Genomic DNA, 25,279 nt, shown 5'->3' with positions numbered 1-25,279 from the left:
GCAGCCTTCCCCTTCCACTCTCCAGAAATACCGACTCACACCGCCGATGCCAGGGCCGCCGAGGAGCCTTCGGCTCTGGCTGCCAGGAAGCCAGCACAGGCCACTCTGCTCAGCCAGAAATATTTCCTTCCCGGCCGCCACGCCTGGGCCCTGTCGCCTTGTGACCTCCTTCCCCGCGGCGGGGGGGGGGGGGGGGGGGTGCGCCTGGGAACTGCGGGGGGCGGGTACCGCTTCTGTCTTCCCTGGCTGGCAAAAGGCGACGAACCAGGGTCTCCTATCCCAAAGACCTCGGTACACACACAGGCGGCAGCAACCCAAGGCCGAGACGCTGAGGTCGCTGTCCCCGCCTGGCAGGGCCCCGAGCACCCAGGAAGTAGCCCAAGGACCGCATCGGAGGCTTGCGCGCAGCTTCGGGAGACGGAAGGGCAGGGGGGCCCCCGGACCAACAGCGGGCTCAGGCCAGGCAGGGGCTGGCCAGCGCTCTGCAGAGCGCACCACGCAGGGCACGTCCCGGCCGCGAGGGGGCGCTGCGCAGGCCCGCTTCATTCACAAGTGCCATCATCAAGGGTGACCCCTGCCTCTTCCTTGCGGCTGTGCGGAGACCCTTCCCCTGGGTCAGCTCGCCCCAGCCTCCACCCCCACCCCCGCACCCCGACCCTGTAGCCGAGGACCTTGACCCAATTAGGGCTGGGGCTTAGAAACCCGGCCCAAGGCAAGGAGCCAGGAAGGGCCCGGGCCGGGGGCCAAGCCCCAGCCTCCTTGGCCCAAAGCCCCCTGCCGGCCACAGGATGCGGGCGGCACAGACCATACAGCATGCATCTGGTCTGTGTGGGCGCAGCACCTCCGTGGGCTGAGGACCCCACGTGCCAGCCTCTGCCCACCTAGGACACGATGACGGCCACACGGAGGGGCCTGGACAGGGCCAGCAGCTTCCTGCACACCTCCGTCACAGGCTACGGCCACCAGTGGGGCTGAAAGAGCAGGGTGGGGAGGGGGGTTCTATCCGGGCAATGGGCTTCTTTGTGGGAGCACAGGGCTGCCGGCTCAGGCTCTGGCTTTGGCCCTGGCCCTGGCCAGGACCACCAAGTCAGAAACTGACAGCGGGACTCCTGCCCCCACAGCACCAGAAGCTCCAGCACGACACGCCGGCGGCAGCCACCCCTCCTCCTGGGCCGCCCCAACCTCTGCCAGGAGCCCCAAACCTTTCCCACCGCCCGTGGGTGCTGGCTGTCCCTGGTTCCATACCCATCGCCCCTTTACAGATGAGAAGGCCAAGGCCCGGAGACACGGCCTGTCCCAGAGACACACGGGGTGCACGCTCCAGGGGTCAGGGGAACGGTAGCAGGGACCACCCCCACACACAGCTGTCCCTGACACCTGCCGATCCCCGGGGCGTGCCCAGACCCACAGTCTGGCGCTCGCTCTCTCTCCGTCTCTAGCACTGGAGCCGGAAGGAGGCCCGGGCCTCTCAGCCCTGGGGGACGCAAGCTGCCCAGCGGAGAGGAGCCGCCCATCCAGGCCCACCCCCACCCGGAAGCAGGTAAGTTCAGCCCTGCGCGCCTGCGCACACATCGCGGCCGCCAAGAATGCCAGTAGCCTCTGGCACCTCCCGCCACGTGCCAGGCATGGCTCGGGGCTCTGGGGGAGTCAGCCACAGAAGGGCAGCCCAGAGTCCTGGCCCACGTGGGGAGCACACCCCAGCCGGGAGTGGGGGTGGGGGAATTAGAGACCAATGAAATAGATAGTTCTGGTTAACGCACGGGGTACTTGAAAACGGCCATGAAAATGGAATTAAAAGTGCATCCGAGGATGGGCACAGGGTCTCGCACCCACCCTCACCCCCAGCCCCGCCAGAGCGCCTGGGTTCAAACTCGGCTCCCTGCTCACGCAGATCCCGCGTGGGAGACGAGGGAGACTCCGCCCGCCGAGTGCCCAGCCCAGCCCCAGCCCTCCTTGGCTTTGGGGAGTGAACCCAGCAGCCAGGAGTTCTCTCTCTGGCTCTCAGAGTTGAAAAGTAGAAATATCCTTACTTGACAAGTTTATTTCAGTGCCCCTCCCCCGACTGTGAAATCCGTGCAGTTTTTGCCTAATGCACATTTTCCGTGCACTTTTTGAAGACCCTCCCCTCAGTGCATGGATTCAAAAAACAAAAAAAAAAATGGCACCAAAATAAAACTTTCACTCCGATCCCATTTCCTATGAACGTTTTGCAGTCTCCTCCATGTTAGAAGGCGACATGGAGAGAAACAAAGCATGCACGGGGCAGGCAGGGGCGGGGGACTGTGGCAGGCCCCCTGCCCTCACAGGGGATTTTGATCTGGGTGATGGAGAGCATTCCTTGGGCACAGCAAAGGCTGTGCAAAGGCCCTGGGGCGAGCAGACTGCACAGTGAGGAGGCCCACCTGGCTGGAGGCCTGGAGCATGGAAGGCGGGGAGCACCACGCAGGGCCTGGGGGCCGGGCCAGGGGCTTTGCTTCCTTCTCTGGGAGCGCTGGGGGCCCTGGGAGGTTCTGGGCAGAGACTCAGGGCCTGGCTTCCGCTCATAAAGGACCCGCTCTGCATGGGGACTGAAGCCGGCAGCAGGGAGGCCAGCTCAGCAGCTTGGGCAAGCAAATCCGCAATCCCTCCCGGCTTGGGGTTGAGAGGGTTTGGCAAATCACAGCTCCCCGTCCACCTGGTGGTCTGGACCCTTAGCTAAAAACGGCTGGGGCATTTTTTTCAGTGGTAAAAAAAAAAAAAAAAAAAAAAAAAGGCGAAAGCAGCCCGTTTCAGGACGCGTGAAAATGACAGCAAACTCTTTAGTGTCTGTAAATGAGACGGTGCTGGCGCGCGGCCAGGCGTGCTGGTCAGCACCCAGGCCGTGGGGCCCCGCAAAGCCTCAGCGATTTACTGCCTGGCGCTCGGCGGGCGGCGGCTGCCAGCCCCTGGCTTGGGCAGGGAGGCCGGCGCGAAGGGGTCCCGGTGCGCGCGGCGGGGGCTTCAGAAAGCCCGCGGGAAATGCGTGGGAAAGCCGAAACTACACGCCAACTTACCTGCAGCCTCTCTCCTATGGAGCTGGGGGGAGGTCCCCTCGCATTCCACACGTGGGTCAAAGGTTGCGCTAAAGAGACGTGCCACCGCCAAGGCTGCAAGTGCCATCGGCCGGGGTGGGGGCCGTGGGTCTGGGGGGTAGACACCCAGAGGGCCAGCTCTGCCCGCGTGCCCACCCACACTGACACAGGCGGAGACATCCCCAAGGGGACTGCAATGGTCAGGATGCCCGCACCCCAGTCCCAGGAATCCTCCCGCTAATGCGCGCCCTGGGAGGTGGCTCCAAGGCTTGGGTCCCGCCCCCCACGAGGGAGACCGGGATGGTTCCACTGTGGGTGCTTGCAGAGTGGGCCAGAAGATGGGAGGTTTTTTATTTTTTCTCTCTCTCTGTAGCTCTCTGCCTTTCAAATTAAAAAAAAAAAAAAAAGAGTTAAGTTTATTTTGGTGCAAAACATTCTGAAATCTCCAAGCTCGGTCTCTTGACAATACAGATTTTTCTGGAAACTTTCTGAACACCGCTCATGCATGATTTCAGATTATCTCGGCACCCAAATAACCTTACGTTTTCACTCGGTTTCGGTAGGAACATTCTGAAGCGCCCTGGTCGCCGGGAGCTCACTCTGCTTTCCAGGCGTCTTGCTCCTAAAGCAATTCCACAGACCCGGGGTACCCCCACCACACACACACACACTGAAGCTAACATGCAACACTGTGTCGCCCAAGCTCGCACTCGGGTAGGTGTACATGATGTCATCTCCAGCCTACTGCAGATGTTGCAATTTCCATATAAACATTTACGAGGCTCTATGAAACCTAACTAGCGTCTCAGACTTCTCAGACTTCTCAGACTGCCACCATGCCTGGAACAGGAAGCTAAGAACAAGCTTTTTTTTTTTTTTTAAGATTTATTTATTTATTTATTTGAAAGGCAGAGTTACACAGAGAGACAGAGCGACAGAGGTTTTCTATCTGCTGGTTCGCTCCCCGACGGATGCAATGGCCAGGGCTGGGCCAGGCCAAAGCCAGGAGCCTGGAAGTCCAGCCGGGTCTCCCCACTCGGGCCGTCTGCCGCTGCCTTCTGAGGCGTATTAGCAGGGAGCAGGCTCGGAAGTGGAGAAGCCGGGACTCGATCCGCCATTCATATAGGACGCGGGCGCTGCAGGCGGTGGCTTTGCCCGCTGCGCCACAGCGCCGGCCCCATGAACAAGCTCTTCTACCTGTTTTGGCCTTGAAGCTGAATTCTGCTCCTCCACTCGCCGGGGGTCTTCCCGTACCCCAGGCTGATGACCGACAGTTGTTATTGGTCATGCGATCAGATGGGTAAGACTCTTCCAGGGTGAGCTGCCACCGCGGTGCTGGAGTACCCAGCCTGGGGAGGCAGCAAGTTTGGGACCCCTGCCACCCACGGGGGAGGCCCGGATGGAGCTCCTGGCTCCCGGCTTCCGCCTGGCCCAGCCCTGCTGCGGCAGGCATTTGGGGGAGTGAACCAGTAACGGGAGCCCTCTCTGGCCTCTGTCTCTCCCTATCCAATTAATAAATCTTAAATAAATAAATAGAAAACATTCCGGGCCCCTCGGCTGTGCCCAGGGTGGCTGCTGCCGGCTCCAGCACCCGCAGCCCGAGTGCATGTGCCCGACGGCGGCGAGCCGCGCAGCGCTCAAGATTCCAGGAGGCGGCGGCAAGGGCCCCGTGCGAGGCCACGCCCCTCCACTGCGAGGCCACGCCCCCCTCCGCCCGTTCGCAGCCAAGCAGTCGTTGCGCAAACCCCTGGCCACGCCGGGCCCTGTGCCGCGAAGGAAGTGAGGCTGGGCACGGGGCCCAGAGCCCTTCCCTGGACAGGGGACGCGAGCCTCGGGGGACGCCCGGAGGCTTCCTGGAGACAGCCCCGAGCTCGGCAGGCCTGGGGAGGTCTGAGCCCGGCCCCGGGTTCTCCAGGGAGAGGGGCTGGGGGAGGAAGCGGGCAGCGGCCAGGATGAGCACGCTGGGCTTCCTCTCCGCATCCGGGAAGGCACTAGGGTGCCACCCGCTGCTTTGGGGGTCCTTTAAATGTTTCTTTTCATCTACTTGAAAGGCAGAGCCAGGGAGAGACCCCTTCCATGGGCTGGAAATGCCCACGACAGCCAGGCCTGGGCCAGGCTGAAGCCAGGAGGCAGGAGCTCCATCCGGGCCTCCCACGTGGGTGCAGGGGCCCAGACACTTGGGCCTTCTGCTGCTGCTCTCCCAGATGCATTAGCAGAGAGCTGGATCGAAAGTGGAGCAGCCAGGACTCGAACCAGTGTTCCAATATGGGATGCGGGTGTCACAGGCGGCGGCTTAACCCGCTGTGCCGCAAGGCCGCCCAGCCCTGCTGCGGTTTTCAGAAAGGGTCCCTGCCATGGCAGGGGCAGATGGACAGTAGGCGAGCAGACTGCGGAGACGTGGACCAGACAGGGCGGGGAGGCGGGCACGGTCCAAAGGGCGCCCTGGTTCCTGGATCCGGAGGCGCCAGGGGCCGACACAAGCAGCTGCCCGTGTTGCCGGAGCGCCATGGCACCCAGCAGCGGGGAGAATGTGCAGCCTTGGGAGGAGAGGACGGAGCCGCAAGAAGGGAGGAGACAGGCAGCCTGAGCAGGGGAGGGCGGGGCTTCCGGGCTGCGGAGCAGCCGCATTTCACCTGGGGGGGGGGTCTGGGAGGGGCCCTGCGCTGTCATCAGGGCACCTGCGCCTGTCATCTGCCATCTGTGAGCGGCTCCAAAGGCCCCCAAGTCTCGGCCTGCTGCTCAGCCCTGCCAGCTCACAGGACGGGCTGAAGGAACAGTGGAGTGAGGGCCGGCAACCCAAATCCCGGGCGGACCTGGACAGTGCCTGGTGCCGGCATGGCGGGGAATGGGGAATGGTGTCACCGCCGCGTGTGGAGCCAGGACTGGCTGTGAGCTCAGTCACGGGACGTCCTCCTGGGATCCGCGGACTGTGGCTTAATGCCCCCCACCCCTGCGGACCCCCACCTTATCTTGGCTTGAAAAGCCCAGAGCGTGGGGTACCTCTGGATGGACAAGGTGGGGAAGATGGCCGAGCTCCAGGAGGGGGGTGGCTCTGCTGCAGTAAGAGTAGTGTCCACCTCCCCCAGCGGACGCCCCATGTGCAGACCATCGTTCAGCACCAACGCCACCGCCCCGAAGACTCAGCCCACGAGCAAGCAGGCCAGGCCTCCTCCTCAGGTCGCAGCACCTGAGGGGGGTGGGGGGGGACAATGAATTACCTGCCGGATGCCTGGGCCTGCATGGAGGGGGGGGTGTCAAGGCAGAGCCAGGGCCACACACACCCCCTCCTGGAAGGTGCTAAATGCAACACAAAGAACAGGTGAGGGGTATGGCCTGGGCTGCCCAGGAGGAGCTGGCGTTCAGGTGCGGCGTGAATGACAGGCCTTTCCCAAAGCCCGCCCCCCTCTCCTTCCAGGGACTCCCAGGGTCGGGGGGGAGCCTGGGCCCCAGCTCTGCCGCCCCTCCCTCCCTTAAGCTTCTGCCCACCTCTGGGAGGCCCGGAGGCCCAGGGCCCCAGGGAACAGGGAATTCATCAAGGCCCAGGAGCCGGCGCCAGGCCCTGCAGCCTCACGTAACAGCCTGCGCCAGCGAGGACTGGGGATAGATAGCACAAGGCCACGTGCCACTCTGCACAGCTACGGAGCTGCTGTGGTCCCTGGGGACAGGGAGCCCCGCTCCTCCCACCAAGCACCCTGCAGATAAGCAACAAACACAAACCCCCACACACACACTTAAAGGGAACGTGCACCCTCTGAAAGTCCAGCTTTCGGGTAAAATCCTACAGGAAGGGGGCTTTTATCGTGCTCAGGATAAAGTCCCCAGCCTCACAGGGTGGCTACAAGACCCCGGCAGTTAGAGAAGCCAGCATCCCCTCCACTGGCACCCCCACAAAGCCCCGCCTCCAGGCCACTGCACATGACACACGGTTCCCTCTGCGTGGGACACTGTTCCCTCCCCTGCCCCAAAGACCTCGTCCTTGGGGCCTTGGCTTGGATAAAAAGACCACGAGGTGGGGCCAGTGCTGTGGCACAGCAGGTTAATCCTCTGCCTGCAGTGCCGGCATCCCATATGAGCACCGGTTCAAGTCCCAGCTGCTCTACTTCCGATCCAGCTCCCTGCTGGTGGCCTGGGAAAGCAGTGGAAAATGGCTCTGTGGGGGACCTGAAGGAAGCTCCTGGCTCCTGGCTTTGGATTGGCTCAGCTCCAGCCGTTGCGGCCATCTGGGGAGTGAACCAGCAGATGGAACACACCTCTCTCTCTGACTATGCCTCTCTGTGACTCTGCCTTTCAAATAAATAAATCACATTTAAAAAAAAAAAAAATGACCAGGAGGGCAGAGGCCGTGGCTCCCTCCAGGGTCCCCGGTACACGACAGTTACAGAGGCAGAACGAAGTGACGAATAAGTGACAGGCTGCAAAGCAGGCAGCGCCCTGAGATGGAGGAGGGCGCCCAGCCCAGAGGCAGGAAGACGGCCAGGGGCAGGGTCCACTGGGGGCCCCAAGGAGCTGGCTTCCATCAGGACCGCGAGAGACTGGCCACAGTGTCCCTGCCTGAGCCGCTGCAGCCACATGCCTGTCCCGTGCTCCCCGCGACACAGCCCCTGCCCCCGCGGAGGACCTCCAGGCTCCCACGTAAACAGACAGTGGTGGCTGGATGGGGCCAGGAGGGGATGCAGGGGGACAGGGGTGGGGGAGATGGGCAGGGGCGGGGGATCCAGGCAGGGAAGCGGGGTGGGGGGAGTTAGACGGCACTGGGATGGAAGAGACTTGTGAAGACCACAGGGAGGAGCATGGGGCTGTCCCCCAGCACACAGCCGCTGAGGCCCTCCCCCCACCCACCCAGTCTGGGCCTAGGACAACGCCTCATGGCTTCGCTGCTGTGTGCCCCGGCTTCCCCACCTGCAGGGCGAGAGTGAGAACAGGACCCCAGGCACACGTGGTTACTTGAGGAAGCTCCTGGGGAAACGGAACTAAAAACACGAGCCGGGCAGGTGTCGTGGCTCGGGACGCCCACGTTGTCACACTGCAGCCCGAGTCCTAGTGCCTCCAGCTTCCTACTTCTTCACAATACGTGGAAAATACATATTATGGACAAGCTACACATGGATTTCAACATATTTTTACATCAAATAAACCCATGCTTTTATTTTTCTAGTGCGTATTTATTTCCATCTATTTAAGAGGCAAACAGAGAGAGGGCGAAAGTGAGCGAGCTCATCCCCTGGTTCACTTCCCAAAAGACCACCACAGCCAGGGCTGGGCCAGGCCGAAGCCAGGAGCCAGGCGCTCCATCCGGGTCTCCCACATGGGTGCAGGGGCCCAGCACTCGGGCCGTCACCTGCCATCTCCCAGGTGCCTGGGCAGGGAGCCGGTGTGAGGAGCCACACTCCGCCGCTCAGGTACACGCTTACTTTGTGGGTTGCCCACCGTAGGGAAAAGGCCTGGAGCAAGCGCTCTGTCCTCCTGGCTGCTGGGGAAGGCGTCCCTGGTGTCAACGAGTTCTCAGCTGCTGCTGTCAGTGTCAGCTAAGACCCTGCCCGAACCTGGCCAGCCAGTGAAAGATTCCCGAGCAAACTCCGCCAGCAGAGCTGGGAGCGGGGTCCCAGCAGGCCTCCAGCCTCCGCCCTTCCCACGCCTAGGCAACTACGCAGGCAGGAGACACAGCTGCGTCTCCAGACTCACACCACAACCCTCGGCTCCTCCCACTCTCCGCCTCCTCCCCCTCCTCCAGCACCCCGGACCCGCCTCCTCCCCAGGGCCCGCCCCCTCCTCCTCGGCTCCGCCTTCTCTACAGGACCCGCCTCCTCTTCCTCGGCTCCACCTCCTCCTCCAGCACCCCGGGACCCGCCTCCTCCCCAGGGCCCGCCCCCTCCTCCTCGGCTCCACCTTCTCTACAGGACCCGCCTCCTCTTCCTCGGCTCCGCCTCCTCCTCCAGCACCCCGGGACCCACCTCCTCCCCAGGACCCATCTCCTCCTCCTTGGCTCCGCCTTCTCTACAGGACCCGCCTCCTCCCCCACAGGACCCGCCTCCTCCTCCTCGGCTCTGCCTCCTCCTCCAGCACCCCGGGACCCACCGCCTCCCCAGGACCCATCTCCTCCTCCTTGGCTCCGCCTTCTCTACAGGACCCGCCTCCTCCCCCACAGGACCCGCCTCATCCTCCACCTCGGCTCCGCCTTCTCTACAGGACCCGCCTCCTCCCCCACAGGACCCGCCTCCTCCTCCTCCTCGGCTCTGCCTCCTCCTCCAGCACCCCAGGACCCACCTCCTCCCCAGGGCCCATCTCCTCCTCCTCGGCTCCGCCTCCTCCCCAGGGCCCACCTCTTCCTTGGCTCCGCCTCCTCCCCAGGGCCCGCCCCCTCCTCCTCAGCTCCGCCTTCTCTACAGGACCCGCCTCCTCCTCCACAGGACCCACCTCCTCCTCGGCCCCGCCTCTTCCCCAGGGCCCACCTCCTGCACCTCGGCCTGGCCTCCTCCCCAGGGCTCTCCTCCTCCTCCTCTCTGGCCCCACCTCCTCCACAGGCCCCACAGAGTCCAGAGGTGAGCAGGGCGCTGGCACCTGGCTCCCAGCTCAGCTCTGCTTAGCAGAGCCACACACCTGGGAGGTGGGACCTGACGCCAGCACCGCTGGTCAGCGTGCACAAGGGGCCAGAGAGGAGGCAGGGTCTGCGCTGCAAACCAGCTCGGACGGCTGAGCCCACCCCAGCCACAGCGGGGCTGGCTGTGCGGCCTGGGAAAGCCCCCACTCGGGGCGGGGGGTCTTGGGCCCCTAATCCACAGAAGGCCGAAGAGTGGCCAGGACAGCCGGGGAGCTCCCTGACCCCAGGGACTCTGAGATCAACTCCCCAAGCCCCAGCACGGCTGGGCACAGAGCTACAAGCACACGCCCCAAGAAGGGTGAGAGGCCACCATGGGCGGCAGGGGCAGGGGCAAGACCACGGGCCGACCGTGCCAACACCACAAAGTCTCTGCCGCTGCGGGTCCCGATTCTGCTCTCACCTCCAGATCCGGGAGAGGCAACGCGTCCCGTTCTAGGGCAGGAGGAGGCTGGCTGCCAGCGGCTGCGCTGAGCCCCTGCCCCTCCCACACGCAGCTCGGCCATCAGCTGCCGCAGGCCGCCAGCGGCCAGGACAAGACTGCAGGCAGCCGAACCCAAGCTGAGGCTGAGCCACAGCTCCCTGGCCCTGTGTCTTCAGGCCTTGGGTCCGGCTGTCCCAGCGACCACACATCCACAGGCCTGGGTCTGGATCCCTCACCTTCCTGAGGCCCCCGGGGTTCCTCATCCACCAAATGGGGGAACACAGAAAACCCGCCTCTCGGGGGTCTCCGGAAGGGAGACTACACACACGGTCAGCGCCGAGCCAGGAAACCGGGGTCCTGCCCGTGTGCCTTTCCCTAAGCTCTGCCCCTTCTACAGGAAGGAGAGACAGAAGCCAACTGCAGGCCGCAAACGTCACAGAGACCACAGGGGTGCCCCAGCCAGAAAAACCCGTTACCCTCCCCCCACCCCACCCCACCCTCCCGCCTTCCCTTCCCATTTCTCGCCATCACGGCCAGCACCTGCTGTTACACCGGGGAGCAGTTCAGCAGGGGCACAGAGCCTGCACAGAGGTCTCCTTCGGTCTGATTTTACAAGGTGCAGGATCTTCTGCAGCTGGCTCATCCCCCTCCCTCAGCCCAACCTCTGCAGAGCTGAGAGAGGGCTGGGGGGGAAGCACACTGCAGCCTGGATTGCCTGCAGGCGTGCGGGACGGGGAAAGCGCGCGCCCCGGTGGTGCTCCGTGTGCACCACCTCCTGTAATCCTGCAGAACCGCCGCTGGCCCGTCTCCCCCAGCTTCCTGGGAGACCAGCCACTGCTTGCACCACTGAGGTGCAAGGGCTCAGACCGGTTGGTTGCCCTGCCCACCACCCCACTGCCGGTGGGGGAATCAACCGAGCATGTAACAAATGCCAGCCCTGGGCCCCCACGACTGTGGCCCCCGAGAGACACACACGGACTTCCTCCTTAACCATCGTCCATGTCTGTGGAAACAGCTGCCTCGGGACCAGAACTCTGTTTCCAGAACTTTCAGACTGGCCCACGCACACAGCCCTTCTCTCCCGTCTTGACCTTGCTCTGACCTCACGACGATTCCAAGGCCTGTGCCAGTCTTCCGAGGAGCCAGCTGCAGCCAGCGACCGAAGGTGACCTGCCCTAGAAGTTTCCACTCACTCAGGCCACCGCAGGACAGCTTCTCCCTCTTGGGTAAGAGGTGAGATGGGCGGTGACCCGGAAGCTGCTGTTGATAAGAGCAGGGACCATCCCCCCCCCCTCCCCACCCCCCCCCGCCGTGGGAGTCCCTGCTGCTGGGAGGGTCGGGGGGCCCAGGCTTAGTCTTCAAGGCATCGCCCCTTTTCTCCCGGCCCCGCGGCAGACACCTGGGGTAGGCCGTGTGGGCTTGCTCTGCAGGCCTGCTCTGCAGGCCGGGCTGGGAGACAGCCCCGAGTCACGCAGCAGATGACCAGAGAATGGTGACAAAGAAGAAAGGGATAGCACAGGGCCTGGCTTGTTCCTCCGGGGTCACTCTGGGCTGGGGGTTGGGAGCTCCTCCTTCCTTGTGTAGAACAAAGAATTAAATGGGGCGCACGCGTTCGGCAGTTCACCCCCATGGGCCCCAGGGCTGGGCCCCGGGTTTCCCCCTGACAAGGGTCTCCAGGGGGCTCCTCTGACTGACTTCTAATCGCTGTGCGTCTTTGCAAACTGGATCTTCCATCCCGTCCGCCGGCATTAGGGGGTTTGCTGGGGGGGGTGGGGGGGCACATTACAAGAACTTTATTCTAGAACCTCGTGCTCAGGACCGGGTCAAAAAAAAAAAAAAAAAAAAAAGAGGATTTTCTCCGTGAATGGCCTCACAGGATTCTGGGTAAAATCACCAAGAATTAACGCTCAAGACAGCAGGTGGAGGCAATGGGCTCGCATCCCTGACACAAACAACTCCCAGGATCTCCCTGCTTCCAGTAGACCTGGTAGTCCAGTTTACCAGGACCGGAAAGTAGGACGGGGACCGCCAGAGGCTGGGGAGCCGGGGGCCGCGGGGGAGCTGGCCTTTCACAGGCACTGAGGTCCGGTTTTGCAAGATGCAAAGAATCGTGGAGATGGGACGGCGCCGACGGTTGCACAAGGGCGTTTGTGAGGTTCGCACCGCTGAACCTGGCGGTGGTCCAGAGGGGACTTCTGAGGTGTGTTTGATCTTTTTATGATGCGGGGGAGGGGTGAGGGAGCAATACCAAATCTCTTATCTGACAACTGGCAGTGACAACAGTGCCAGGTCCTTGAAGTCCTGATTTCGTTTCTGTTCTGCATCTACTGGCTGGGGGGTGGGGGAGGGTGCCTTTGGAACGTGAGTCTTTAGCTACCAAAAAGATTTTAAAAAGGCAATAATAACAGTTTCCTACCGCACAGAGCTGCGGGGGAGAGGACAAGACCAGAAATTTTACTAGCAAGGCCAGCTGGTTCTAACCAGGAATTTGTAGCAAGCAAGCAGAGTTACTTTGTGGCAGGCCCAAGGCAGGAGTGAAACACTTGGGCTTCAAGAGCGCGCTGGGGACGCCGGAGTGCTGCCCCGGTGACCCGCAGAGGTGGACAGGGGGATGACCAAGATGAGCGTCCCCGCTCCTCCCTCCCCGGGCTCCAAAGGCCGTCCCAGCCAGGCCCGACGGCAAAGCCCCGGGCGCTGGCGCAAAGCGAGGTTTGTGCAAGACTGCTTCGGATCGAGAGCAAGGGTTCCACACCCCGGCTCCTCGGCTCGCTGCCAGGAACCTGCGAATGTCCCGGGTCCAGCAGAGACCCCCCAAAAAAAATCCCCCCAAAACAGAACAGCCTGAGTTGCATATTTATAAATACCCAGCCTGCGCATGCGCACTGCGGCGGGCGCGTGGTCCTTCCCCCACCACGCTCCCGGCATAGCGCAAACCCACTGCGCCTGCGCCGACGTGCTCTGCGCTCGGGGCGCAGGACGAGTCGGGGGGTCCCGTGGTCCGGCGGCGGAGAGAACTAGGATGAGTAGGCGCGGGCCTTTTCGGGCCCTGTTGCCCGGTTTCTTACCTCATAGTGCTTCATGGCTTCCTCACACGGCGGCGACTGCACCTACGCGACTGCTGCAGCTGCTGCCCACCAGCGCGCGACACGGCACGGGGATCCTCGCGCGCTCGCGACCGTCGCGCCGGACTAACTGCAGCTCCCCCTCGCCCCGCCCCACCCCGCCTCGGGCGCGCCACCGGCCAATGAGCGCGAGGGGCGCCCGCCCCGCGGAGCCAATCTGAGAGAGGACGAGCCGCTCGCCCCACGGTGCTGGCCAATCGGCTGGAAGGGCCCGCCGCCGAGGGGCGGACCGAAGGGGGCGTGGCTTTGAAAAGGGGCTGGGCCCGCCACCAATCAAACAGGGACCTGGGCGCCGCGCGCCCCTTCGCTCCGCCCTTTGGTGGCGTCGCTGTGGAAACCGAGGGAAGCGACGGTTACGCCGAGGCGTGGCGGGGCGGGAACAAGAAGATGAGTGACAGGGTGGGCGGCGCCCACATGGCCTGTGACTGGACTCGGTGAATTCCTACGTGGGGAGGCCGCTGGCGGGTCGGGGAGCAGCCGGAGGGGTTTAGGCGGAGGCGGTGCGGGCCGGAAAGCAAGGCGCCACGGGGCGAAGGGCCTCCATCTGTCGGGAGCGAGAAGGAAGCGGAGCCTGAGCCCCAGCTGCGTTCAGGACGCGTGTTCCCCGCCCTTGTCAACGAAAGCCCCCCTACACACACACACACACACACCTGGGCCCTAGGGGGTCGCCCTGTGCGGCCACCTGCGGCCTTGGAGCCCAGAGTGGGGTGTGTTTGCGTGTAGGACGCACCGATGGCCAAGGCTTAGTACCGAAAGGTGGGATGAAAAAAAGGTCTCAATTTTTCATGTTTATTCTGCACTGTCTCCAATGGGATTCAAATGCATTATTAGCATGAAGTTCCCCTGGTTCTCTGCTACGTTTTAAAAGCTTTTGTATTATGTATTTGGATAGCTTTTGTATTATGTATTTGGAAGGCAAATGGGAGAGAGAGGGAGAGGGAGAGGGAGAGGGAGAGGGAGAGAGAGAGGGAGAGAGAAAGGGGATCTTCCATCTGCTGGGTCACTCCCCAAATGGCTGCAGCTGGGCCAGGCCAGAGCTAGGAGCCTGGAACTCCCATCCGGGTCTCCCACATAGGAGGCAGGGGCCCAAGCACCTGGGCCGTCTTCCACTGCCTTCCCAGGCCTTCCACAGGGAGCTGGATCAGAAGTGGAGCAGCCAGGACTTGAACCGGCGCCCCTATGGGATATTGGCACCACAGGTGGAGCCTTAGCCCACTAGACCACAGAGCTGGTCTGGGTTTTTGTCCTGCTTTCTTAACCTTCAGTGTTCTGCCATGAGCCCATGGAGGAGAGTGATACACACACACACACACACACACACACACACACTTAGGCACACCCGCACTGGAGGCATCAGGACAGGCAGAGGCACACACAGGCCCTGGCTCATGCCTTCAAAGTATCTTCTTGGCCGGCGCCGCGGGTCACTAGCCGCAGCTCACTAGGCTAATCTTCCGCCTTGCGGCACCGGCACCCCGGGTTCTAGTCCCGGTTGGGGCGCCGGATTCTGTCCTGGTTGCCCCTCTTCTAGGCCAGCTCTCTGCTGTGGCCAGGGAGTGCAGTGGAGGATGGCCCAAGTCCTTGGGCCCTGCACCCCATGGGAGACCAGGATAAGTACCTGGCTCCTACCATAGAATCAGCGCAGTGCACCGGCCGCAGTGCACCGGCCGCGGCGGCCATTGGAGGGTGAACCAACGGCAAAGGAAGACCTTTCTCTCTGTCTCTCTCTCTCACTGTCCACTCTGCCTGTCAAAAAAAAAAAAAAAAAAAAAAAAAAAAAAAAGTCTCTTCTTTTGGGGCCGGCGCAGTGGCGTAGTGGGTAAAGCCACCTCATGCAGCGCCGGCATCCCATGCAGGCACCAGTTAGAGTCACAGCTGCTCCACTTCCAATCCAGCTCTCTGCTATGGCCTGGGAAAGCAGTGGAGGATGCTCCAAGTCTTTGGGCCCCTGCACCTGCGTGGGAGACCAGGAAGAAGCTCCTGGCTCCTGGCTTCGGATTGGTGCAGCTCCAGCCATTGCGGACATCTGGGGAGTAAACCAGCAGATGGAAGACCTCTCTCTCTCTCTCTCTCTCTCTCTCTCTCTGCCTCTCCTTCTCTCTCTGTGTGACTCTGACTTTCAAATAAATAAACCTTAAAAAAAAAAATCAGCGTGGCTGGCACCACAGCTCAATAGGCTAATCCTCCACCTGCGGCGCTGGCACACCGGGTTCTAGTCCCGGTTGGGGAGCCAGATTCTGTCCCGGTTGCCCCTCTTCCAGGCCAGCTCTCTGCTGTGGCCCGGGAGTGCAGTGGAGGATGGCCCATGTGCTTGGGCCCTGCACCCCATGGGAGACCAGGAGAAGCACCTGGCTCCTGGCTTGGGATTAGCATGGTGTGCCGGCCGCAGTGGCCATTGGGGGGTGAACCAACGGCAAAGGAAGACCTTTCTTTCTGTTTCTCTCTCACTGTCCACTCTGCCTGTCAAAAAAAAAATCAGCGAAAGTCTCTTCTTTGGTTTCAGCTCACACTGCCTGGACTGTTAAGCCCTGCGGAACTCAGGAGCCTGGTGTTCGGGGCACAGGACGAGCCATCCTAGGAGGTAGACATGCCGATGAACAGGGTGGGGGCAAGGGTGAGTCAGTGATTGGGAACTTAGTCATCCACGTTCTGCTCTGGAAACTTCTACAGCTTTCGCCCTGGGGGATCCTTGTCTCTAAGCAAAAGAAATCAAGTCCGGGATCTTCCAAACCATTACCTGTCTCTGCTGGGGGCTAGCTGGGGCAAAACAGCCAGCGAAACATATCAGGGGTATTAGAACTTAGATGTTTATTTATTTGACAGAGTTATAGAGAGGGAGGGAGAAACACAGAGAGAGAAATCTTCTATCCACGGGCGAGTTCCAAATGCCCACAATGGCCAAGGCCAAGAACTCCATCCAGGCTTCCTACATGGGTATCGGGGACCCAGGCACTTGGACCATCACCTGCTGCTTTCCCCAGGCACATTAGCAGGGAGCTGGATGGGAAGAGGAGTAGCCCAGACTCCTAACTGGCTCTCTGATATGGGACACCCGAGTGGCAAGAAACAGCTTAATCTCAAGTGGACCTGTCTTCTGTGTCATAGGTGCCAGCTACATAAAGCAGTATTCTGTCCACATATTTTTTAAAGATTGTTTATTTATTTATTTGAAAGTCAGAGTTACACAGAGAGGAGAGGGAGAGAGAGGTCTTTCATCTGCTGGTTCACTCCCCAGTTGGCCACAATGGCCAGAGCTGCACCGATCCGAAGCCAGGAGCCAGGATCCAAGAGCTTCTTCTGGGTCTCCCACATGGGTGCAAGGGCCCAAGCACTTGGGGCATGTTCTACTGCTTTCCCAGGCCATAGCAAAGAGCTGGATTGGAAGTGGAGCAGCCGGGACTTGAACCAGCGCCCATATGGGATGCCGGTGCTTCAGGCCAGGTCGTCCACCTGCTGCGCCACGACCCCTGCTGTCCACATTTTAATTAATTTTTTTTGACAGGCAGAGTGGACAGTGAGAGAGAGAGAGACAGAGAGAAAGGTCTTCCTTTGCCGTTGGTTCACCCTCCAATGGCTGCCGCTGCCGGCGCGCTGCAGCCCGCACACCGCGCTGATCCAATGGCAGGAGCCAGGTGCTTATCCTGGTCTCCCATGGGGTGCAGGGCCCAAGGACTTGGGCCATCCTCCACTGCACTCCCGTGCCACAGCAGAGAGCTGGCCTGGAAGAGGGGCAACCGGGACAGAATCCGGGGCCCTGACCGGGACTAGAACCCGGTTTGCCGGTGCCGCAAGGCAGAGGATTAGCCTAGTGAGCCGCAGCGCCGGTCTGCTGTCCACATTTTAAAAGAGATTCCTCCCATCTTCCCATGAGCTCACAGCATTCTGGAAACTCCCTTGCAAGCCGGCTTTTCTGAACCTCGCACTCACTCAACAGGCTGGGGACAGCCAACCCGCGCTTGCTGTGCGATGAGCCAGTCGGGATGTGAATAATATCTATGGCCTACTCAGCCATGGGCAGCTCTTAACATGACAAGGCAGGCTCCAGCCTGGAGAGTAGAATTCCCCTTTGTTGTCCCTCATCTCCCCACCCCCGCCCCCGGAGTTGTGCAGAAGTGAGCAACCCCTGGCCTGCTGCCTCTGGCTTCCAGCAAGTACGCTGTCAGCAGAAATCAAAATCCACCCCCTGCACGGAGACCGGCCCACCTTTGTGGGAGCCGCTGATTGACTGCACCACAGCCTGGACGCGGTGCCTGGCCGTAGGGTCAGCTCCAGCCTGCTGGCAAACCCGGCCCAGCTGACTGATGCATTCAGACACGGGAGGCGAGTAGATGTATTTGGCATCTGCTGAGCCGAGCTCTAGAAAAGCCTTTGCAAGAGGTGGCCTGCAGAGAGAATATGACCCCTATGATGCTTTTGTTTTGTTTTGTTTTTTTGACAGGCAGAGTGGACAGTGAGAGAGAGAGACAGAGAGAGAAAGGTCTTCCTTTTGCCGTTGGATCACCCTCCAATGGCCGCTGCTGCAGCCAGCGCACCGCGCTGATCCGATGGCAGGAGCCAGGTGCTTTTCCTGGTCTCCCATGGGGTGCAGGGCCCAAGCACCTGGGCCATCCTCCACTGCACTCCCTGGCCACAGCAGAGAGCTGGCCTGGAAGAGGGGCAACCGGGACAGAATCCGGCGCCCCAACCGGGACTAGAACCCGGTGTGCCGGCGCCGCAAGGTGGAGGATTAGCCTATTGAGCCACGGCGCCGGCTTCCCTATGATGCTTTTGTAAGGTGGACGGGGGTCTGCTGCAGCCTGGGACCCAGAGAAACCCGAGGTGGTTGGGGATGGCCAAGGTGTGCAATGCGGCCAGTATCTGCCTCCCAGGAGCCCTCTGTCTTGCCTAGGTGCAGCTAAGGCAGGATCATGATTCTTTGTGGAACCTGCTCTAGCTCCTTGTCTGGGAGCCAGAAGAGGGAAGGTGAGACCCAGTCCGGAAAGGCCAGGGCTGGTGAGAGACTCCCTGCTGTGTCAGAAGCTCCATAGAGAGAGATTTCTCAAGCTGTCTTCCAGCCGGGGTGCGGGTGAGAAGCCTGTTTTATTCTGCCTAGGACTGCAACAGCCGGTGTCAGGCCAGGCCAAAGCCAGAAGCCCAGAGCTTCATCCAGCTCGCGCCCACGGATGGCAGGGGGCCAAGCACTTGGGTCATTTTCTGCTGCTTTCCCAGGTGCATTAGCAGGGAGCTGGATCAGAAGTGGAGCAGCTGGGACTCGAACCAGTGCTCCAATATGAGAGACCAGCCTCACAATTAGAGGCTTAGCCTACTGCACCACGAACATAGGATTTTATTCCCCACGGATGCCCCCAGGGGGAGTGGCAATGCTTACGGCTGTCCTGCTTTTGAAAGATGTCCTGAAGAAGTGAAGAGTTGAAGATAGTGATCATGCAAAAAAAAAAAAAATTTTTTTTTGAGAGAGAGAAAGAGAAAGAGAAAGAGAAAGAGAAAGAGAAAGAGAAAGAGAAAGAGAAAGCTCTCTTCTGCTGGTTCCCTCCTCAAATGGCCTCAAAATCTACGGCCAGGCCAGGCTAATGCTGGAATGCAGGAATTCAGTGCAGGTGTCCCACTGAAGACCCCAACTCCTGGAGCCAACACCACTGATGAAGGTGCACCTGAGCAGGTGGCTACAGTCGGGAGCCACTGTGGGCATGGAGCAGACACCTCCAGATCAGAGGCGGGACTCAACACGAGGCCAGACACCTGCAATTCTACTTTTTATACGATTTTATTTATTTATTTGAGAGGTAGAGTTACAGACAGTGAGAGGGAGAGAGAGAGGGAGGTCTTCCTTCCACTGGTTCAGTCCCCAAATAGCCACATCAGCTGGAGCTGCGCCGATTCGAAGCCAGGAGCCAGGAGCTTCTTCCAGTCTCCCATGTGCGTGCAGGGGCCCAAGCACATTGGCCATCTTCTGCTTTCCCAGGCCATAGCAGAGAGCTGGATCAGAAGAGGGGCAGCCAGGACTCGAACTGGCACCCCTTTGGGATGCCAGCACCACCGGTGGAGGATTAACCTAATGCGCCATGGTTCCAGCCCTTGAACACCTGCAGTTCTTACAATTCAGGCTTAGGCTCTGGGCACAGCAGTCAACGTGCCACTTGGAACACCTGTGTCCCAGAGTGGAGTGCCTGGGTTCAAGTCCCAGCTTCATTCAGCTTCCTAACGATGTGCACCTTGGGAGGCAGCAGGTGGACGGCAGGTCTTTGCCCTCCACGTGGGACACCCAGTTTGAGATCCGGGCACCTGGCTTCAGCCTGACCCAGCCCCAGGCTACTGCAGGCATCTGGGGAGGGACCCAGCAGATGGACCCAGGAACTTGCCATCTGGATCAATCCCACATGGGTAGCAGGGGCCCAAGTACTGGAGCTGTCGTGGTGTGCTGCCTCCCCTGGAGTGCAGGATACAGGCATCCCATGAAGAATTGTAACTGCTGTGGCAAACAGCCACCCCTCGCTGTCTGCTTTTAAAGATTTATTCATTTATTTGAAAGGCAGAGTTACAGAGTGGAGAGGCAAAAAGAGAGAGAGAGAGGGAGGGAGGGAGGAAAGGGGAGAGAGAGAGAGAGAGAGAGGTCATTTGTCCTCACCGTGAGCTGATGGCGACATCCCCCTAACCTTGTCTACCCTACGCCTTCAGTGCCACACTAAGGCTCGTGTTTCACTGGACAGCCTGGGTTCTGGAGCATAGCCAAGCTGACACGCAGAACTAATCATCGCGGCCCCTTCCCGAGTCATGAGCCCTTGGGGGGCTGAGGTCTCCACACAACGGCCGGAGCTGCACTGATCTGAAGCCAGGAACCAGGAGCTTCTTCCAGGTCTCCCACATGGGTTCAGGGGCCCAAGGACTTGGGCCATCTTCTACCACTTTCCCAGGCCACAGCAAAGAGCTGGATCGGAAGTGGAGCAGCCGCGGACTAGAACGGGCGCCCCTATGCGATGCCAGCACTGCAGGCCAGGGCATTGATCCTCTGCGCCACAGCGCTGGCCCCAAGACCCCTATTTCTTTGCTGGGCTAGGGGGCGCCCCCACCCCACTCCTGTCCTCCTAAGTTGGCCAGTGCCTGTCATGGTCAGGACTGGGTGCCCTGGGGGTCAGTGAGTGAGCAGGGAGAGCCATCCAATGGGGAAGGGGAAGGCCACGCCCCCTTTCCCAGTAGCCACAGCCTGTGCCAGGGCAGCCCTGCCAGGAGCCCGGGGGTGCCTCATAGCAGCACACCGTGGATCAGCACGGGTCTGTCAGTCATCACTCTGACGTCACTTCCTCAGTGCCAGGCCTGCCCCGGGCATTTCACCAATGTGACTCAGGTAAGCTGCCGAGCCCCGTGATGTGGATGCACCTGCTCCCCGCACTGTGCAGTAAAGACCAGACACAGAAAGCGCCCGTACCGCGGACTCCATGCACCTCTACCCATAGGCACACAGGAGCCACGGCTGCCGACCCCACACCCCAGGCAGCCTTGGTCCTCCCTCTGAGCCTCCTTCTCCCCATCAGCCACAGCCAGAGAGATCGCGAGGCCCACATGTGAATCCTGCTCCGCTGAGAGAGGCACCCACGTGAAAGCAGCGGGGACTGGGGTGCCGCCGTTAAGATGCCGCCAGGTCTTGGCCGCTGTGCCGGCATCCCGTGTGAGCACCCGTTCGAGTCTTGGCTGCTCCACTCCCCATCCAGCTCTCTGCTGTGGCCTGGGAAAAGCAGTAGAAGATGGCCCAAGTGTTTGGGCCCCTGCACCCTTGTGGGAGGGAGACCCAGAAGAAGCTCTTGGATCCTGGCTTCAGCCTGGCCTGGTGCTAGCTGTTGCGGCCAACTGGGGAGTGAACCAGCAGATGGAAAACCTCTCTCTCTCTCTTTCTCTCTCTCAGACTCTCCCCCTCTCTCTATGATTCGTGACTTTGAAATAGATAGGTGAATCTTTTTTAAAAATTTATTTATTTATTTGAAAGACAGTTACAGAGAGGTAGAAATGGAGAGATATTCCATCTGCTGATTCACTCCCCAAATGGCTGCAATGGCCAGAGCTGCACTGATCCAAAGCCAGGAGCCAAGAGCTTCTTCCAGGTCTCCCACATGAGTGCAGGAGCCCAAGGACTTGGGCCATCTTCCACTGCTTTCCCAGGCCATAGCAGAGAGAGGGATCAGAAGAGGAGCATTCAGGACTAGAACCGGTGCCCATATGGGGTGCTGGTGCCACAGGCCAGGGCTTCAACCCGCTGCACCACAACGCTGGCCCCCAGATACATAAATCTTAAAAAAAAAAAAAAAAAAAAAGATGCCAACCAGAGCTCCTGCATCCCACATGGGAGCGTCTGGGCTCACTCGTGGTTCCTCTGCTGCCCTTCCAGTTCCGTGCTAATGAGCATCCTGGGACACAACAGGTGATGCTTGGGTCCCTGCCAACCACGTGGGAGACCTGGATGGAGTCCCTGGCTCCAGGCTTTGGCTTGGCCCAACCTTGGCTATCGCAGGCATTTAAGGAGTGAACCATTGAATGAAAGTTCTCTCTCTCTCTCTCTCTCTCTCTCTCTCTCTGTGCTTTTCAAATAAAATGAAATCAATAAAAAAAAATTTTTAAAGCCAGAAACCAGGTCTGTTGAGGAGCCAAATACCGGGACTGTTTAGGAACAGGCAGAACCCGGTTCTGGTCCTGGTCGCCAGCCCAGGCTGGGAGGGAGGGAAGCCAAGGAAAAGGGAATTTCAAGTTTATCGGCAAGTTCAGCGGCAAGGGTGACACCAGGGGCAGGAAGGGCAGGACCCTCTCCAGGGGAGTGGACGTGGCTCGCACTGTCCCCTCCCCGCTGGCTGAGGAGGGCGTGCCACTCTTGCACTTGTGCTAAACAGCACCAAGCCTGCCGAACTTTGCACGACCCAGCCTGCGAGACGGGAGGCCAGGTTTATATCTGCTGGGAACAGGGGCGGGGCCACCTCGAGGGGCGGGGCTTTGTCTCGCCCCGCCCCTTCCCGGAGCTCCGCGTTCCGCTGCGGTAACCTGTGGACCCGGCAACGGACAGGGCTCGCAGCCTGCCAGATCCTAGAAGACAGTGAGCGGGAAGTCGTGATTGGTTCTCCCCGAGGGGGTGGGCGGGCCCTCCGCCTGCCCAGTGCCCTCGCCGCGGGGAGGCGTTGCCGGGAGAGGCGGGGGGGGGGGGTCTGAGAGGGAAGGGGCGTGGCCGCACGCGGGCGGCCGTTGGCAGCCCGGCCCCGCCCCGGATGGGGGCGTCACGGGGCCGAGGCCGCGGCGATTGGCCGGCGCGGCGCGGGGGGCGGGGCGGAAGGTTCTGGAGGGGGCTGGCGGGCTCTGGAAGCTTCCGCCGGACGGGTATATAGAGTCGGGCCGGGCGGCGGCGGCGGAGCCGGGTACGGCGGGGCCGCGGGCGGGCGCCATGGGCAAGGATTACTACCAGACGCTGGGCCTGGCCCGCGGCGCGTCGGACGAGGAGGTGAAGCGGGCCTACCGCCGCCAGGCGCTGCGGTACCACCCGGACAAGAACAAGGAGCCCGGCGCCGAGGAGCGGTTCAAGGAGATCGCCGAGGCCTACGACGTGCTGAGCGACCCGCGCAAGCGCGAGATCTTCGACCGCTACGGGGAGGAGGGTGCGTGCGCGCGGCCGCGGCGCGCGGGGAAACCGAGGCACGCGCGCCGCCGGCCGGGGGTGGGGGGCTGCTGAGAGGGCCCCCGGCGGGCGGAGGAGGAGCCCCGGCTCGCCGCTCGCGCAGAAGCTTCCAGCACGTCCGGGCGGCCCCTCCCTGGGTCTGCACCCGGTGCGGGCCGGGGCGGGGGGCGCGGCGGGGGGCGGCCGGGTCTCGGCCTGCCCAGCTGCCCGTCGGTGACTCACCGGCTTCCGGGCTCGGTCCTGAGCCAGTAGAGTGTGTTTTTTTTTTTTCCGATCATCAGGGCAGCGGCGATTGGTGCTGGGACGGGAGAGCTTCAGAAAGCTTCCGGGGTGTCTTTGGTTGGCCTGCATTTGCCCACGTTCTCTCTGGGCTCAGGGGACGTGGCCGCCGCTCTTCCCCCCTCTCCCCCACCCCGGGTCATGTCTGGGTCTCTTGGTGGATTCTTGGGAGGATCAGCCGGGAGCAGGCAGGGGCCGGGCCTTGGTGGCTGTCACCTGCGGGCCGAGGCCCCCAGTGTCTGCAGCGGCAGGTGCAAGCTTGGGGTCCGGCCCTCGGCGGGCTGAGAGCAATCCCGCCCCGCCCCCTCACGTCCCTGCGTTTTTGCTTCGCAGGCCTGAAGGGCGGCGGCCCCTGCGGGGGCAGCGGCGGCGGGGCCAACGGGACGTCCTTCAGCTACACGTTCCATGGCGACCCGCACGCCATGTTTGCCGAGTTCTTCGGAGGCCGGAACCCCTTTGACACGTTCTTTGGGCAGCGGAACGGGGAAGAGGGCATGGACATCGACGACCCGTTCGCCGGCTTCCCCATGGGCGTGGGCGGCTTCACCAACATGAACTTCGGCCGCTCGCGCCCGGCCCAGGAGCCCACCCGCAAGAAGCAAGACCCGCCCGTCACGCACGACCTCAGGGTCTCCCTGGAAGAGATCTACAGCGGCTGCACCAAGAAGATGAAGATCTCCCACAAGCGGCTGAACCCCGACGGCAAGAGCATCCGGAACGAAGACAAGATCCTGACGATCGAGGTGAAGCGGGGCTGGAAAGAGGGCACCAAGATCACCTTCCCCAAGGAGGGGGACCAGACCTCCAGCAACATCCCCGCCGACATCGTGTTCGTGCTCAAGGACAAGCCACACAACATCTTCAAGAGAGACGGCTCGGACGTCATCTACCCGGCCCGCGTCAGCCTGCGGGAGGTGAGGCCGCGGGGGTGGGGAGCCGTGGGGGTGCGCTGGGGGCGGGCGGGGCTCCCCAGGCTCTCGCGGCTGACCGCTGTCCTACCCCCCCCCACCCCCGCCCAGGCCCTGTGCGGCTGCACGGTGAACGTGCCGACTCTGGACGGCCGCAGCATCCCCGTTGTCTTCAAAGACGTCATCAGGCCCGGCATGCGGCGGAAGGTGCCGGGCGAAGGCCTGCCCCTCCCCAAGACGCCGGAGAAGCGCGGGGACCTCATCATCGAATTTGAGGTGGTCTTCCCCGAAAGGATCCCCCAGACGTCGAGAACCGTCCTGGAGCAGGTTCTGCCCATCTAGCGCCCCCACACACCCACCCACCCACCGCCCCCGCATCATCCGGGCGCCGCCGGCCCCAGGGACCTCGCCAGAGCTCAGCGTCTCCGGCTACCCCGGCACTCGTGGACCGTGAGAGGGCGGGAGGGCCCGGGAGCCTGATCCTGCTCTATGTTTTCCAGAGAATATATTACAATCTTTGAAAGTCGTGCACTCGACTGTGCTGGTTTTTCGGGCGGCGGAGCGGCAGGTGGTGGGCAGAGCAGGACGAGGCCCGCCCCGCCCCACGCTCCTCCAGACACCTCCCCCCCCCCGCACCTGCAGCTGGGTCCTGTGCTTTGTCTCCCCTGCTCCATGCCTCCCCCCACCCCCACCCCCCGGCTCATCCTGGCCATCTCAGGTGGAGAAAGCTAGACTCTGCAGAACTGCCCGGCCGGCGCCCACAAGCAATACCTTCCTCTTTCCAGCGGGACCACGGGAGCCCGGGAGCTCACGGAGACGGGGCCCAGCCGTGCTTTGCCGAGAGCGAGCTCTGGGCAGCTCCGGGTGCCCTTTCTGTTCCATGGACTCTGGACTTTGTTTTGTTTCGTTTCGTTTTGTTTCTCTCTCAAAGGGATCTGATCCTTCGGAATTTTGCACAACCCTGGAGAGATGTATAGAGACATAGCTATAATCCCTTTTGATAAAAGGGTCTTTGCTCCCGATTGCAGGAGCCTGTAAATGTTTTTATAACTCCCCGTCAGGCCGGGGTGCCCCCAGACGGGCCCTGCCCTGCCCCCATGGCCCCGGGCGGAGGCGGGGTCTATTCCCGGGACACCCGTCTGGTGCTCAGCCCCTTGAGACTCATTGTACGTTGCCACTGCCGACATGAGACCAAAGTGTGTGTGACTTGTCGCTGTGCAGGGTGATGGCATTAAAGACTGTATGAGAAACCTCC

At 61.6% G+C, this 25,279-nt stretch overlaps 2 protein-coding genes across 9 annotated transcripts in view; one reads left to right on the top strand and one right to left on the bottom strand.

Annotated features, from left to right (window-relative positions):
* Positions 1–13,386, bottom strand: part of TECR (trans-2,3-enoyl-CoA reductase) — a 19,305-nt gene extending 5,919 nt beyond the window's left edge. The window contains exon 1 of the mRNA XM_051835826.2: positions 13,135–13,386. Within this exon, the coding sequence (XP_051691786.1) occupies positions 13,135–13,149 (15 nt within the window). The 5' untranslated portion in view covers positions 13,150–13,386. The remainder of the gene's footprint in view (positions 1–13,134) is intronic.
* Positions 1–25,279, top strand: part of DNAJB1 (DnaJ heat shock protein family (Hsp40) member B1) — a 27,701-nt gene extending 2,422 nt beyond the window's left edge. For 2 of the 8 annotated variants that reach the window (XM_070058896.1, XM_070058895.1), the window contains 4 exons: positions 1,440–1,540; positions 15,695–15,772; positions 23,450–24,030; positions 24,136–25,279. In XM_070058896.1, the coding sequence (XP_069914997.1) occupies positions 23,539–24,030; positions 24,136–24,366 (723 nt within the window). In that variant the 5' untranslated portion in view covers positions 1,440–1,540; positions 15,695–15,772; positions 23,450–23,538 and the 3' untranslated portion in view covers positions 24,367–25,279. Of the gene's footprint in view, positions 1–1,402; positions 1,541–13,539; positions 13,626–15,694; positions 15,773–22,498; positions 22,818–23,449; positions 24,031–24,135 lie in introns of those variants that run through there. The other 6 variants (XM_051835830.2, XM_070058899.1, XM_070058900.1 and 3 more) reach the window with 5 other exon arrangements.

The sequence above is a fragment of the Oryctolagus cuniculus genome, chromosome 16 (genome assembly GCF_964237555.1).
Source record: "Oryctolagus cuniculus chromosome 16, mOryCun1.1, whole genome shotgun sequence".
Taxonomy (NCBI): Eukaryota; Metazoa; Chordata; class Mammalia; order Lagomorpha; family Leporidae; genus Oryctolagus; species Oryctolagus cuniculus.
This window is presented reverse-complemented; position numbering and strand designations above follow the sequence as displayed.